The sequence below is a fragment of the Geotrypetes seraphini genome, chromosome 3, assembly GCF_902459505.1.
Source record: "Geotrypetes seraphini chromosome 3, aGeoSer1.1, whole genome shotgun sequence".
NCBI classification, from domain to species: Eukaryota; Metazoa; Chordata; class Amphibia; order Gymnophiona; family Dermophiidae; genus Geotrypetes; species Geotrypetes seraphini.
Window position 1 is genome coordinate 180,848,386 of NC_047086.1, and position 17,707 is coordinate 180,866,092.

A 17,707-nucleotide genomic window follows, 5' to 3' on the forward strand; every position below is an offset into this window, starting at 1 on the left:
TACAAAAGATATTTTGATGTTCTAGTGCTCACTGTAGTGTGACGATGCTGCCATTTCCCAGGTACATATATTGTATGACTTGTGGATTATTACTAAAAATCATGTTTTTCATATAGAGGTGGGAGGAGTTAAAAAATGATTGGCCCCGGATGTCACACATGCTAGGTACATCGCTGAGTCAACCTATTCTAGTACCAGTAAATTTTGTATTAATTATTGACAACATGGTCAAGCTACAATATTCAGAATACACAATAAGACTAGAACATATACTTACAATGTTGGACCTCCTCAGGAATGAAATGAAGTTTCGACTGACTGGCAGCAGGATCAGCATGCAGTTAAAGTTAAGGCACATTGCAGATGCTCTTGCCCAAGCCAGTGTTGACTAAGTAGAACAATAAGAAAATGATAAAGTACAGAAAAACTGAACAATTACATGAAACAAACGTTCTCTATGAAACGAAGTTCAGCAGCAAGAAACTTGTACTTACATGCAGCATAACTCGAGTGTAGAGGTAAGCATCTTCTTTCTCGTACCACTGGAAGGTGTCAATGAAGAGATATAAATTTATTCCCAGCCATACCATCTGCAATAGAAAAGGAAAGGGATTGGGATACCGCCTTTTTCTAGTTTTACAACCACACTCAAAGCGGATTACATCTAGGTACTTCAAGCATTTTCCCTATCTGTCCTGGTAGGCTCACAATCTAGGTAGTGAAGGATTCAGTGAGTTTGAACCCACTTCCTCAGGGTGCTGAGGCTGTAGCTCTAACCACTACGCCACCAGTGTTAGACCCATCTTTCAGTACAGATTTTAAGAGTGATAATGGCTATTCCTATAACATGTGTCAGTCCAAAAAGAGATATCAAAATCTGCAACGGTGCAGACGTATGGAAAACAGAGTGGATCCCTGATGAAATCAAGTACCCACTTTATCGAATCAAAATACCCGGTGGGGGCCATATTTCACCCCCCAAAAAAGGGCCGCATCAGGGATCACTGGATTAAGGGCTCCTTTTACAAAGCCACGCTAGGGCCTTAATGCGCAGAGTAGCGCGCGCTAAATTGCCGTGCCTGTTAGCCGCTACCGCTTCCTTTTGAGCAGGCGGTAGATTTTCGGCTAGTGCGTGTTAATCCGGTGCGCGCGTTAACGCTAGCGCATCTTTGTAAAAGGAGCCCTAAGTGTTTCGAGTTTACACTCAAACGTATATTTGTCATCAATCAGAAACACTATAAAAACCTTTAACACTTATCCAGGTCCTCTGCTGGTGTGAGGGTTTTATTGGAAAACAGCAGAGGACCTGGACAAGTGTTAAAGGTTTTTATAGTGTTTCTGATTGATGACAAATATACGTTTGAGTGTAAACTCTTAAAACTCAGTTTAGTGAACCCCTGATGCAGCCCTTTTTTGGGTCAAAACATGGCCCACATTGGGTATTTTGATTCAACTTGATTTCATCTGGGATCTGCTCTGTTTTAACAAAGCAGGAACACAAATTTGTGCTAACCCAGTTGTCTGAAACACGCGGCCCGGGGGCCACATGCGGCCCGCCAGGTACTATTTTGAGGCCCTCAGTATGTTTATCATAATCACAAAAGTAAAATAAAACAGTTTCTTGATCATATGTCTCTTTAGCTATAAATTACAATATTATTATTAAGACTTAGCCAAAAGGAAAGATTTATAAACTATAGAGTTTTACCTCATGCAAAATTGTCATTTCTTTAATAAGACATTAACTATTTTTTTCTGCGGCCCTCCAAGTACCCACCAATACAAAATGTGGCCCTGCAAAGGGTTTGAATTTGAGACCACTGTGCTAACCTGTTCTAGCAGATACGAGGAGCTGCTGAAAAGTTCTCAGCCCAACCAAGAAGAAAATGATGTGGAGCCATGAAACTTACCAGTTATTCCACTTTTCTTGACACTTTTTGTTTCATTTCATATCATTGAAATGAAAAGTGTCAAGAAACGTGTGGAATAACTTGTAAGTTTCATGGCTCCATACTTTCTCTTCTTGGTTTGGCTGAGGACTTTTCAATGGCCCCTCGTATAAGACAAAATTAAGAGAGCTTACTGTTGTGGCATTTCAAAAATATTGAGTAAGGTATATACATGAAAACTTAAGTACAAGAGGATTTCACTATAACAGTATGAAAATGAGACATCCATCCACATACGAATAATTAAAATGATTGCTAGCAAAATCTAGCTACATTTAGAATTAATCTTCTTTTTATTATTCACAGAAATAAATTCATCTGTTTTCCAAAATTACAGATTCAAACCCCCTAAATCTTTGAGCTTAAAAAGTAAGGAAAACTGAGGTTACATAATACACTTTTATGCTGAAATTAAACATTACTATTGCTTCTAAAAGACAGAAACATTGAAATACATATTAATTTGTATATATTGGTCTCAAAATCATAGCACACTTACCTACCTTTTCTGTAGATTTTACTTTTTCCAGCCTCTGTCTTATCAAATGATTCAAATAAGCAAACCAGTACTTACTAATAATATCAGACTTAGGCTTTCATTCAGAATCCAAAACCCCATTGGAATAAGGTGGTTTCAAGGCTGCAGTAATTTAATTTTTCTTTCTATAAAAGCTTGAGTTCTCTGAGCATTGCAAGAGCTTTATATCAACTTTTGTTGTCTTTGGGTCCTAATAATTGCCCTCAACCACTACGTCCCTCTCTGTCTCCCTTGGAATTTTCTAATTAAGGAATTCCTGCCAAAGAGTGTATCACCAAACTGACATACCACATCATTAGGACCAACAAAAAGATGGTTTGTTCTTTTCTTAAGCACATTTTTGAGAGGGAAAACATTGCTTTACTTAAGTTCTCTATGTTTAGTTCATCACTAGTTTCAAGAATGATCAGACAAAATTTATGTTCATGATGGATTTCAACACCTAATATGCAACAAACTTTATTTTATTTCTGTATGAATGTGAAAAATCGACACAGACATTTTTTCTTATTCCTATCCCTTATTACCATATTTTTTTAAGAAAGTGATTAAAATTTCTGAAATGGTTGACTTAAATGCTGCAAACCCAATTTTGTATAAGGAAACCAAGGGCTCCTTTTACTAAACCACAGAAGAGCTTCTTACCGCGGGCCGGTGAGGTAAATGCTCCGACGCTCATTCAATTCCTATGAGCATTGAAGCATTTACCTTGCCGGTCCACAGTAAGAAGCTCTTCTACGGTTTAGTAAAACCTAGGGCTCCTTTTACTAAGCAGCGATGGCGTTTTTAGCATGCGCAGAATTTTAGTGCGCACCAAACCCGCGCTGCGTGGCTAGTAAAAGGAGCCCCTAGTGTAGGTTTGCAAAACGGACATCAAGTCTAGATGAACAAATTTTTGCAACGTACATTTTACAAAAGGCTTGTTCATCAGAGATGAATCTAATCTAATCTTTGGTTTATATACCGGGTCTTCTCCCAGTAGAGCTCGACTCGGTTCACATATAATTAAGACTAGGGTACATAGCAGAAAACATAGGAGAAGGAAAAACCCGCTGATAAGGGTGGAGGCGTGGTCATTCTATAATAGAATTCCTATGAGCGTCTGAGCTGTTACCTCCGCAGCCGGTGTTAAAAATACTAGCACGGCTCTGTAGAGGAGAGGGTTAGATTTGTATACATCTTCAAGTTTTGTTTTACGGTGATCTAACACGTTTTTTTTTTTTTTAAAATTTTCATATGTATGCTTTTATATTTTTGTATATTTTTAAACATTTGATAGATTATGAGCCTGCCAGGACAGACAGGGAAAAATGCTTGAATATCTGAATAAATTCATGAAAAACTGAGCTCCCCTGGGAGAATGGTATTGAAAAATTGAATAAATAAATTTAAAAAATATCATATGTATAATCTGTATTATGGATTTTACCTGTATATTTTAAGTTATGTATGTACATTTATGAATGAACAATATTGTTTTAATCTGTTCACAGACTACTGAACAAGGTACAATATCTGTACTGAAATGCTTGCAGCATTGAGGGCCTGTTTTACAAAGCAGTGCTAGCGGCTGCAGCGCAGTAATGGCCCCGAAGCCCATAGAGATTTAAAGGGCTTCGGGGCTGTTGCCGCTCGGCAGCCGCTTTGTAAAACAGGCCATGAGTCTTTGCTTATATTATAAAAATGTATCCCTGATTCCCAATAAAGGATCCCATTTGGAAACATTCATCACTTCCACTTATTTCTCCTTTGGTTGATATTCATGTGGAAGTAAGGAAGAAGTAGGGAATTACAGGCCGGTAAGTCTGACTTCTGTGGTAAGCAAATTAATGAAAACACTTTTAAAACAGAGAATGATCAAGTTTCTGGAATCCTGTGGATTACAGGACCGGAGGCAACATGGATTCACTAGAGGTAGGTCTTGTCAGACAAATCTGATCAATTTCTTTGACTGGGTGACCAGAGAATTGGATAGAGGATGTGCGCTAGATGTGGTGTATTAAGATTTTAGCAAAGCTTTTGAGAGTGTTCCACACAGACGTCTAATAAATAAACTGAGCGCCCTCGGGATGGGTCCCAAAGTGACAGGCTGGGTCAAGAACTGGTTGAGTGGAAAGTGACAGAGGGTAGTGATCAATGGAGATCACTCTGAGGAAAGGGATGTTGCCAGTGGTGTGCCTCAAGGTTCTGTTCTTGGGCCTGTTCTTTTTAACATTTTTATAAACGATATTGCTGAAGGGTTGTCGGGTAAGATTTGCCTCTTTGCGGATGATACAAAAATCTGCAATAGAATAGAAACCCTGGGTGGTGTGAATAACATGAAGAAAGACCTGGTGAAGCTTGAAGAATGGTCTGAGATTTGGCAGCTAACATTTAATGCTTAGAAATGCAAGGTCATGCATTTGGGCTGCAAAAACCCATGGGAATGGTACAGATTAGGGAGTGAAGAGCTTATGTGCATGACAGAAGAGCAGGACTTGGGTGTGATTGTATGTGCTGATCTTAAGGTGGCCAAACAGGTTGGAAAAGGTGACGGCGAAAGCTAGAAGGATGCTAGGTTGCATAGTGAGAGGAATGAACCAAATCGGTGAAGGCCTTAAATCAGTGTTCAAAAATAATCATAAGATAAACAAAATAGAACACTAAATTATATATGATGCACAGTACTATCTAAACAGAGGAGAAAAGACTTCAAAGAACCCCTGGAGTCAAGTCAATAGAAAGACACCAATCTGGGGTTTAAGATACTAACATAGGTCAAAAACCTCTGTGTTTCATTAATTTAAATTTTTATATTATTAACTTTTATTTTATATTATTTTTTAAATTAATTTAATTTTTACAATCAATTTAAATATTCAATCAATCTCAATTTTATTTACTCTCATATTTGAATATGAAGAAGAGCGAGCAACCACTCAAGATCAATCCATTAGCAAGGCTGTATATGGCATGCTGAATAGAACAAGCAAAAAACACTTATCTTTTCTAACCCAATGGAGGCCAAGTCCGTTTCACACTAACAGGCTTCTTCAAGGGAAGTGCTGTAAACCTAGTGCTGCCAATATCAGCTAATGGAATGTTGCTTGATCTTGTGTAACACGGTTGCTGCCGACTTGCTCTTACAGGAAGTCCCTGATAGGCTACACAAATGGCCAGACAGGGACTTCCCTGATTGTCCCAAGGGAGGAACCCGAGGCACTTGAGCCAATCAGGACCTTAGGCCCCTCCCTGTGCATCTCATGATGCACCAGGGTGGGGCCTAAGGTCACATTGCAGGCAGGAGATCTCTGTAGCAGGAGGGACTGAGTACCCCTCCTGCTCCCAACTTACAGGTACTGGGGTGGGGGTTATACCGGAATGGAGGTGGGGGGGTTCCGATGGCAGAAGGGAGTTGGCATCCCTCTTGCCATAGTTCAAGTTTTTTTTCGGTGGGGGAGGGGTTTCTGATGGCAGGAGGAAGTCGGCATCCCTCCTGCCGTATTTTTCTGCTGCATGGTGGGGGAGTGTTGGGTGGCAGGAGGGAGTGGAGGTTTTTGACACATTTGCTTATCTTTTATTTATTTATTTTTTAATGGGACAGATATTTTGCGTGTGTAACACACGCAAAATATCTGTGCCATGGAAAAAAAATAATAAAAAAGACAGGCAGACCTGTCAAAAAAACAGCAGACCTGTCGGTAACACAGTTACTGACAGGTCTACAGCAGTTGGGTTTTAGGATAGTAAAACCTGATTCAAAATAGCCAAGCAATTGTTAGTGAATCAATCGCTTGGCTATTTGCATGGAGTTGTACTAATTTGCATGGGTGGTTCAGATCAGAGAGGAGATTGATTGGGCAGCAGTTTAGTGAATCGGGTCGGGATCGGGGATCATCGTTACCGGATTGGTAGGTTTAATGAATCTAGCTCAAAGTCCTGGATGCTGGCTAAGCTCTTAGGATCTGACACTTGGACCAGGATCTACAAAAAGTGTGATGTCTATTGAACTGGGTGTAGTTCGGGCCAGGAATTTGCTACCACCTTTCTGCTTTCAGAAGACAGTCCAGTCGAAAAATCCACACACATCAGGGTCTCTTTTATATATATATATATATATATATATATATATATATAAAACAAACAAACAAAAAAGACAACTTGAACTTTATAAAAGGGAAAAAATGCACTTGTCCAACAAGTGATTTGCCAAACAGCCAATCCAATCTTGTCAAACAGGCATGACCAACAGTAGGCACAACACCACAGTCCACCTCCACCTCTTGTCCTCCCCCTCATTTCCTGCTACTGGACTTCTGGGACTTAGCAGCACCAACGCTATCCTGCCTGGCAGCAGAACCAGGGGCTGCAGTCTGCTTTAACACTCTCCAGACATTCTTCACTCTGGACTTTCCCCAGCTGTCAGAATGAACCAAGGATCGAACCTTCCTGTCTGTCCTCTCCCAGAGGTTCAGTTCTCTTCACCTGCCTCCGGGTCTCTACAGGTGGCTTACTCGTTCCAAGCACAGGGACTTCTCTCTTCCTCCCTGGAGTCTTCACAAAGCAGCCATTACCATTGAGCAGAGGTATTTTCCTCTTCCAATTAAGCAGCAGCCCCTGTATTAGTAACAAGTAGGATACCCCCTCCACTCTATGGATCCTGGCAGGATGTATGGGTAACCAAAAACCTCACTCTCAGTAATGCAGATCCTTTGATCATATACCAAATTCCCCCTACCCCCATTACATCCCATTGTCAATCTTTAAAGTATCATTTTCCCCACATATAATTTAGCAGAACTATATCAATACAGATTCGACACGAGTCATCTGGGTATACGCCTCCCTCCAGCAAACTGTCATTCTCTAAACTCCTCCCTGTCAATACTAAGGGCTACCATTCTTGAGTAATCCCCTGGGGAAACTCACCCAGATCTTACTCCATTTCCAGTTTTTCCAGGGAGGTACACTAGTATTTTATAAAAGCAGACCTGTTATGTTCCCTGCTTTTAGTTGGAGACTCTTGTGGGCCATCTCCTGAGCCGAGAAGCTGGGATCTCCTCTGAGCGGCCTTCCCTTCTAGCGGCAGCAGGAGAGGTCTTCCTAAAACATCATATCCTGCTGCTGCTGCTGGATGATGATGTTTTAGGGAGGCCTTTCTTGCTGTCTCTGAAAGGGGAGGCTACCGCTGGCGCCTCTGTAGGCGGGACTGGGTGGAGTTGTAGACGGTTGGGCGGTGTTATAAATGGGTAGAGGGGGATGGCTCTTAAATCTCATGCAGCTCTGTAAAAGGTTCTGCATTTGGAGGCTTAGGTAAAATACCTGTGGGACTATGAATGTCCTGACCCGGACACCCTATTTTCTATCTAGAGCAAAATAGGACTTCATGTGTGATTTTATCTAATTTGTTCACATGTTAGACTCTTCTTTTTTTGCAGCACAGTTTTACATGTTTCTAGGTTATCAGAAAATATTTTAATGAGTTGATCAGGTAACCAATAACATTGCCAGACTTCGGCAGCTAACTTTTCTTAATTATCCATGAACATTTTTGATAGCTCTAAATGTTGTTACTTAGAGCCTGCCAAGTTTAATTACTTTATTGAAATTATTAAATTGCCAAGTACATCTTGATATAAGAACATTAAAAAAAAATAAAAATCTAGTGCTTAGACATAAACTAGCAATAGATATAAAACATGCAAGTTTCAGACAGTAAATATTAAACACTACTGCCATCTTGTGGCACAAACGAGCCTGGATTCTCTTCTGTATCTGTGACAAGTGTTATCTATCCCCTTCATCAGATCGAACAGTGCAGTTGCAGAATCTAATGCTGGTGTTAGAGCCGATTAGCTTTGGACTAGTGCCGGCATTAATCTGTGCAGAATGTTCAGAGGGATGTAATGTTTATGTTTATTTAAGATTTGATATACCGCTCCTGCATTTTACTGACCTAAGCGGTTTACAAAGTATCAAACTAAAATGAAATTAGGTACTTGAGAAAAACTACCCTATCTGTCCCGAAGGCTCACAATCTAGCTAAAGTACCTATCTATCTCTTAAATTTGTTTTATTTTATTTTAATTTTTTTATCTTCTTTCATTCTTTCTATTATCTATTTCTTTGATTTTTTGATTTTGGAAATGTGTTATATGTTGTTATTACATATTTTTAGTTTATGTAATAACAACATATAATATATTTCCAAGATCAAAAATCAAAGAAATAGAAATAATGAAAGAAGATAAAAAATTAAAAATAAAATAAAACAAATTAAGAGAGAGAAAAGTCTCTGAAGCGGCCTGATAGCAAATAGTCATATTTTAGTGCAGGTCTTAATACAGCTCCCGGCACTGCAAACTTCACAGAACCGTCACTGGCAGAGCTTGAGAGCATCAAAGAAATTAACATTTCTAAAACATAGCCAATAAAACTGTTATATGAAATAAATAAATCCAAATCAACATAAATCAGTACAAATTAATACAAATTAAGGCAGGAAACAATGTGTGCCAAAGATTAATGCAAATATTTATTTATTCAATTTTCTATACCGTTTTCCCTTGGGAGCTCAGAATGGTTTGCATGAATTTATTCAGATACTCAAGCATTTTTTCCTGTCTGTCTAATGTACCTGTGGCAATTAAGTGACTTGTTCGGGGTCACAAGGAGGGATGTGGGTTTAAACCCACAGCTTTAACCTTCACCACATTCTCAAATGTATGTTAATGAGGTCATTTCTGATAAACATAGAAACAGGATGGCAGCTAAAGGCCAAATGGCCCATTCAGTCTGCCCTTCCATACCATCCACTATCTCCTCATCGCCTTAAGAGATCCCACTTCTTTTTCTGTGTGGTTATACTCAGAATAGTTTACATATTTTAGACAGGTACTTATTATGTTTCTGGAACAATGAAGTGTTAAGTGACCTGCCCAGAGCTGCAGTGGGAATTGAACTCACAACCACAGCTACTCCACTCTGTCTCTCCCCACTGCTTATAGAATAGCACACCTATATTTTACATGCAAGTCAAAAAAAGGGGGCACAGAAATGGGTGGGCCATGGACAGGTCAGGCGGTTACTTTAAACTACACATGTAATTATAGAATACGGGCTTTCACACCTAAATTTTGGCATAGACACTTTTCTATAAACTGTGCCTAAATTTAAACACAACATATAGAATAGCATTTTTTTCAGCACCAATATTTTGGGCACCGTATATAGAATTTAGGCTTAAGTGTATAGTTATGTGAGTATTGAAGAAATTTCCACGGGATTCCCGCAGGGATGGAAGAAGTTACTGTGGGATTTCCGCAGGAGTGTAGTCAAAATCTCTGGTAACTTCAGAATGAGGTTTGGTATGCACTGAGAGAGGCAATTGAAGCACCAGAATGAGGTTTGGAATGCCTAGAGAGGCAGCTGGAACTACGACTTGGTCACTCATTGGCTGAACAGTGAATCCCATGCAGTGGCGTACCTAGCATATGTGACACCCGGAGCCCATCATTTTTTGGCACCCCCCATCTGTATGAAAAACATGATTTGTAGTAACAAGCCACACGTCACACATGAGTACCTAGGAAAAGGAAGCAACTTACATACTGCAGTGAGCAGTACAACATCAATACACCCATTGTAAAACTAAACAAGCCAGACTAGTACAGATCAATCCTACACCGTCAATCCTAACAGAAAACCATGTCTTTCGAACACACAGAACACAGAAAACACCTTTGCCTAGTCTGGAATATGTCATCACAAACTAACCCCTCCTTCTTTTACAAAACTGTAGTGTGGATTTTAGTCACAGTGGTAACAGCTCTGACGATCATAGAATTCTGAGCATCAGAGCTGCTACCACCACGGCTGGAGCTAAAAAACGCTCCACAGTTTTGTAAAAGGGGGGATATAATAGAAATACATAGACAAAGGTTAAATTGAACCAGCAAGAAGCTGGACTCTGCATACAATGCAACACCGCAGAAACAATGAAACATGTCTCCTAAAGCAATAAATAAATAGAAAATTTTTGTTCTACCTTTGTCTTCTCTGGTTTCTGCTTTCCTCTTCTTCTCATTCAGTTCCTTCCATCCACTGTCTCTCTTCTCTCTGCGTCTTCAATTTGCTCTGTTACTGTGCCTCTCCTTTTCTCCCCCCTTCCAAATTGGTCTGGTACCCATCTTCTTCCCTCTGCTCCCCCCATAGTCTGGCATCTCTGTCTTCTTCCCTGCCAACGTCTTCTTCCCACTCTCTTTTCCCCATGTCCTTTCAGCGTCCTCCCCATTCTGTCTTCCCCATGTGCTTTCAGTGTCCTTCTCCCCCCTCTGTCTTCTCCATGTCCTTTCAGCGTCCTTCTCCCCCCCCTCTGTCTTCCCCATGTGCTTTCAGCATCCTTCTCCCCACTCTGCCTTCCCCATGTGCTTTCAGCATCCTTCTTCCCCTCTGTCTTCCCCATGTGCTTTCAGTGTTCTTCTCCCCCCTCTGTCTTCCCCATGTGCTTTCAGCGTCCTTCTCACCGCTCTGTCTTCCCCATGTGCTTTCAGCGTCCTTCTCCCCCTCTGTCTTCCCCATGTGCTTTCAGCGTCCTTCTCCCCCCCTGTCTTCCCCATGTGCTTTCAGCGTCCTTCTCCCCCCTCTGTTTTACCCATTTCCCTTCAGCGTCTTTTCCTCTCCACCCCACCTTTCCTCCCTTTCTCCCTCCATGCCCCTTACCTTCGTGGCACTTTTTTCTCCCCCCCCCAGGACAACAGGCCCAGTCCGACAAACGTCCCTGCCCTGTGGCTGGCGACGTCTAAACTGCCTTTGTAAAGCAGCCGGCTGCTGTATGGCTGCCGTAAAGGTCGTCTCTGATGCAATTTCCAGTTGCGTCAGAGATGACCTTTACGGCAGGCACAATCACCTCCAGCTGCTGTAAGAAGGTAATTTAGACTCGCGTCCAAGAGGTAAGGGGCAGGGAGGGAGAAAGGGAGCTGTTTCAAATTCATTGTTGAATATTCCAGACCTGGCCAGCTGTGCACCCCCCGTAAGCCTGCACCCGGGGCGGACCGCCCCCCGCCCCCCCCCCCCCCCTTGGTATGCCACTGATCCCATGCATGAGAGGCTGTTGGGGTTGGGAGGATACAGAGAGCTGCAAGCAAGTAAATAATAGTGTCAACTCCTTTGGGTTTGGGTGGGGATGGAGGAGATTAATTGTGGGCGTGGTTGGAGATGGGGCAGATCTTAGTGGGTACAGGTGGGTATGTGTTAGATTCCATTGGGAATGGGTGGGGATGGTTGAATTTTCTGTCCCTGTCCAACTCTCTACAAGAAAATGCAAGAGGTAAGACAATTGATTTAGCCCCTCCAACATGGATGATATTTGCCAGCTCCAATTGGTATATTTTGAACTTCAGGGAATAGCGATACAAGAGAAACAAGTTAGTTGAAGAAATAGCAGTACATGTATTTGTTTTGGGTTGTGAGGGAGTCCAGAGGAGTTGGATCCCAGAAGAATCTGATTAGGAGAAAGGAAACACATTTTTTCAGCTTCTGAGTCCTAGGAGTGACCTCTGCAATGGCTGAATTTTCACAGACTTTTCAACTACACACCAACAGCAAAGTTTTATCTTTGGAGCACAGACAGAACAGACATCAGAGTGACTGCACAATGGTTAAACTGCCAGCACAAGGTAGCAAAGAGCTGCTTCATTTTTGCTCTATACAAATCCCTAAGAGACACCAAGAATCTTCTTTCTAATCTGCTCAAGTCAAGTTCCATGACTACTTCCAACTTTTCTACTCTTGGAACCTTCACAACAAAATTAATTTTGTGTACAAGTAAAATGGAACCCTGGTAAAATTCTAAGATGTCAGCTACCTGTCAGCCTTGTGCTGTCTGAGTTAATAGCTTCTGGAACATTTCTAAATACATTCACTGCTATAGATAGATAGATAGATAGATATACAGTAAATTGTGTTATATATGTTTTCAGTTTAATTTTATGAGAAAGTACATCAAACCAAAGGTTCTTTTATTGATTTATTTTGTGTCTGAAATAATGTAATGTGTATAAGGTCATCCTTCACTGTTGCAGAGGCTGTTGAATAGATATCAAACAGTACACCAGAGAGCTCTCTCAGGTCCTTGAATCTTGATTTTTAGACAGAGGGCGAATTACTGTGGTAATACCGCAGTTACTGTGGTAACGGGATCGCCCTGAAAAATTCCCTGGGAATACTCCGAGAACAGTGGATCATTCTACAGTAGTACCGCAGGATGGAATCATTTTCACGGCATTCCTTTGGCCCAGTCTTTCCTTCATCCCTTCCCCTGCAACCCCTGTCCCACACTACTACCTTCCCTGCCGGCAGTGCTCTCTCTTACAGGCTAGCACTGACAGCTGGCTGGCCAGCTCCAGAGTCTCCACTGCTTCCTATTCCTGTATAGCTGGGACTGCCATAGAGCAGAAGAGACTCTAGAGTTGGCCAGCCATCAGGAAGTGTTAGCCTGTAAAAGAGAGCACTGCTAGTGGGGAAGGTAGGAGGGATGCCATGGAGGAGGAAAGGAGGATAGAGAGGCAGGGCAACAGGGTTGTGGGGTGGGGAGAAGGGGAGAAGAGTGTGGGCAGAGATACTGGACAGTGGGGAGAGGGTAGGCAGAGATACCAGACAACCGGGGGGGGGGGGGGGAGAGGGGAGAGATACCTGACCACTTTGGGAGGGAAGGGTAGAGATAACTGACCATGGAGAGAGGTGAAGAGAGAGAGAGAGACCCAAACAGAGAGAGAGGGAGACAGATAAACAGACCCAACCAGGGAGGTAGAGACAGACAGACAGACAGAGACAGACACCCAAGCAGGGAGAGAAAAAGAGAGAGACCTTTTCTGGGAGAGAAAGAGAGAATGACCTGACCATGGAGGGAGGGAGGGCAGAGAGATCAGATTGCAGAGTGAGGGAGGGCGAGCTAACCAGGGAGAGAGAGAGAGAGACACCCCCCCAACAAGGATGAATAGATAGATCAATCAAGGGAGATAAAGAAAGAGACCCAACTGGGGGGTGGGGAGGCAGACAGGTAGGCAGAGATACCAGGTCAAGTCAAAAACCAGGAGAAAAACATCCAGAAGCAAGTGTAAAACCAACAAAAAACAGCAAAGGTCCAGAAAAATGTTTGTGTGTAATTTTATTCATCAAATCACAAAGACTTGTGTGGTGGCTCGACATGCATGTATTTTGGCCTCTACAGCCTGCCTCAGGAGCCTTTGTACTATAAAATGTGATTAATTGTATGATGTTGATGTGAATTAATCAAAACACACAGAGATTTTGGTTTGCAAGTGAAGACTTGCTTTCCTCTGGTTTCATTCCAAGTCCTTCACCATCAAACAACCATTCACTTTAAACTTTGGGTATTTGACCTTACCTACACATTTTCCTACACTGCCCACAGGAAACTAGAACTGCTAAATCTCTCAAAGTGTTGGTGAACTGAGATGCTGAAACGTGTGTGTCAGGAGCTGAAAAGCTTGAAGAAGGAAGTAAAGCGACTAGAGGACAAGATACAGGTGCTAGAAGGACTCTACACTACTGAGGACCCAGTCAGGACAGCTGAAGACTTCATGAACGAGAGACACATTGAGGAGGAAGTCAGGGAACTCGAGAAATTCATTGAGGAAGCCTACAGGAGGAGGGTGGAAGAGAACGAACTTCAGATGGAAGACGAAGTTACACCAACACCAACATGGAAGGGAGAAGAAGAAGCAGATGACCTCAAAGAAGACGCCCACAGAGGAACATCACACGAGGGGGAGAAAATGGCTAGTCGATGCCTAGAAGAAGAAACAGCAAAGTACATCGAAGACATAGAAGAAGAATCAGCGAAGTACTCCAAGGACATTGACCTGAGACCGAAGCGAAAATTAAAGAAGGGAAAGTCAGCGATCCTAGTGGGAGACTCGATCCTGAGGCATGTGGACAGCCACGTAGCAGGAGGGAGAGAGGATCGACTGGTGACCTGTCTCCCAGGAGCAAGAACCAAGGACATCGTAGACAAAATTGGAAAGATCCTGGACGGAGCGGAGACGGAAGAGACCACAGTATTGATCCACGTCGGGACGAATGATGTCAGCAGGAGAGACTATAGAAGAAGCGCGCTGATTGAACAGTTCAAGATTCTGGGAAGGAAGCTGAAGATGAGGACTCAGAAGATAGCGTTCTCAGAGATCCTACCGGTACCGAGGGCAGATGTGAAAAGATAGGAGGAACTACAATCAATAAATGCGTGGATGAGGAAATGGTGCGAGGAAGAAGGATTCCACTTCGTGAGGAACTGGACAATGTTCTGGGGCAAGAGCAAGCTCTACAGGAGAGATGGACTGCACCTGAGCACGGCGGGAACTAGACTTCTAGCAAACAACGTCAGGAGAGAAATAGAACAGGCTTTAAACTAAGAAGAAGGGGAAAGCCGACAGTCGACCAAGCGTCGACGATTCGGAAGAAGGTATCCCATGAAGATACTAGAGGGAAAAAAGGCTGGGAAGAAACAATGGTCAAATTACAGGAGTTGACTAACACAGAAGAGGAGGTTAGAAGTATTGTAGCACAAGAGAATAAACTAAAGACCGAAGCACAGGGAAAGGAAATGAAGACAAGAAAATACCAGGATCTAAATTGCATATATACTAATGCAAGGAGCCTAAGAAACAAAATGGGGGAATTGGAATCCATGGCCAATGCAGAAGACATAGACATCATTGGAGTCTCTGAAACATGGTGGAATGAAGAAAACAAATGGGATACAGCACTGCCAGGGTACAAGCTCTATCGCCAGAACAGGTCAGGACAGAAAGGAGGTGGAATAGCCCTATACATAAAAGAAAGCATACAATCGACAAAAATGGACAAAGCAGAGACGACCAACAACCTGGAATCGCTATGGGTTAAAATACCTGGAAGGAAAGGGCCTGAAATAAAGATGGGTCTATACTATCGTCCACCCGGGCAAACCAGAGATATAGATGAAGAAATGAAAGACGAGATGAAGCGTGAATGCAAAAGTGGTAACATGGTTATTATGGGAGACTTCAACTATCCTGGGATAGACTGGAGTCTTGGAAGCTCAAAATGCGCTAGGGAGACAGAATTCCTAGAGGCTATACAAGATTGCTTCATGGAGCAGCTTGTAAGAGAACCGACGAGAGGAAATGCCACTCTACATCTAATCCTAAATGGGTTAAAGGGACCTGCAAAGGAAGTGGAAATAGTAGGACCGTTGGGAAACAGCGATCATAATATGATCAAGTTCAAGGTCGAAGTAGGAATACCGAAAGGAAATAGAACCATTGTGACAACTTTCAACTTCAGGAAAGGAAACTATGAAGCAATGAGGATAATGGTAAGGAAGAAACTTAGGAACACTTCCAAGAAATGGCAAACGGTAGAACATGCCTGGTCTTTTTTCAAGGCCATGGTGAGCGAGGCGCAAAATCTGTATATCCCCAGATTCAGAAAGGGGTGCAAAAAGAGTCAAACAAAAGACCCGGCATGGATAACTAAAATAGTGAAGGAAGCGATAGGCAATAAGAAATATTCATTCAGGAAATGGAAAAAGGATAAAACTGAGGACAACTGGAAAGAGCACAGGAAGTATCAAAAAGAATGTCACCGTGTGGTTCGAAAAGCCAAAAGAGAGTATGAAGAGAGGCTTGCCAGGGAAGCTCGAAATTTCAAACCTTTCTTTAGATATGTTAAAGGGAAGCAGCCAGCCAGGGAGGAGGTGGGACCGCTGGACGATGGAGACAGGAAGGGAGTGGTGAAGGAAGAGAAAGAAGTAGTAGAAAGACTTAACATGTTCTTTTCGTCTGTGTTTACAAATGAAGACACATCCAACATACCGGAACCTGAGCAAATCTTCAAGGGAGATCAAGCAGAAAAATTAGCATCCATGGAAGTGAGCCTGGAAGACGTACGCAGGCAGCTAGAAAAACTAAAAACTGACAAATCCCCGGGTCTGGACGGAATCCATCCAAGAGTTCTGAAGGAACTAAAGGAGGAGATAGCGGAACTACTGCAGCAAATTTGCAATCTATCCCTGAAAACAGGCGTGATCCCAGAGGACTGGAAGATAGCCAATGTTACGCCCATCTTTAAAAAGGGATCAAGAGGTGACCCGGGCAACTACAGACCGGTGAGTCTGACCTCAGTTCCAGGTAAAATGGTGGAAGCACTTATAAAAGACAACATTGATGAACATTTTGAAAGAAATAAACTTCTGACAACCAGTCAACATGGTTTCAGCAAGGGGAGATCGTGCCTAACTAACTTATTGCACTTCTTCGAAGGAATTAACAAACGGATGGACAGAGGTGACCCCATAGATATCATATATCTAGACTTCCAAAAAGCCTTTGACAAAGTACCCCACGAACGCCTACTTCGAAAACTGAAGAACCATGGGGTGGAAGGAGATGTACATAGATGGATCAGAAACTGGTTAGCGGGTAGGAAACAGAGGGTGGGAGTGAAGGGCCACTACTCGGACTGGAGGAGGGTCACGAGTGGTGTCCCGCAGGGCTCGGTGCTTGGGCCGCTGCTATTTAATATATTCATAAATGATCTAGAAACAGGGACGAAGTGTGAGATAATAAAATTTGCGGACGACACAAAACTATTTAGTGGAGCTCGGACTAAAGAGGACTGCGAAGAATTGCAAAGAGACTTGAACAAACTAGGGGAATGGGCGACGAGATGGCAGATGAAGTTCAACGTTGAGAAATGTAAAGTACTACATGTGGGTAGCAGAAACCCAAGGTGCAGCTATACGATGGGAGGGATATTATTGAAGGAGAGTACCCAAGAAAGGGACTTGGGGGTAATGGTGGACATGACAATGAAGCCGACGGCACAGTGCGCAGCGGCCGCTAAGAAGGCAAATAGAATGCTAGGCATAATCAAGAAGGGTATTACAACCAGAACAAAAGAAGTTATCCTGCCGTTGTATCGGGCGATGGTGCGTCCTCATCTGGAGTACTGCGTCCAATATTGGTCGCCGTACCTTAAGAAAGATATGGCGTTACTCGAGAGGGTTCAGAGAAGAGCGACACGTCTAATAAAAGGGATAGAAAACCTTTCATACGCTGAGAGATTAGAAAAACTGGGACTCTTTTCCCTGGAGAAGAGGAGACTTAGAGGGGATATGATAGAGACTTACAAGATCATGAAGGGCATAGAGAGAGTGGAGAGGGACAGATTCTTCAAA

At 42.5% G+C, this 17,707-nt stretch overlaps 1 protein-coding gene across 6 annotated transcripts in view; it reads right to left on the minus strand.

The window, feature by feature from the left end:
- The window catches only part of NOX3 (NADPH oxidase 3), a 119,939-nt gene that overhangs the window by 66,045 nt on the left and 36,187 nt on the right, over positions 1-17,707 (minus strand). For all 6 annotated transcript variants that reach the window (XM_033938502.1, XM_033938501.1, XM_033938500.1 and 3 more), the window contains exons 2-3: positions 495-590; positions 278-388 (exon numbers count right to left, since the gene is read on the minus strand). In XM_033938502.1, coding sequence (XP_033794393.1) covers positions 278-388; positions 495-590 — 207 coding nt within the window. The remainder of the gene's footprint in view (positions 1-277; positions 389-494; positions 591-17,707) is intronic.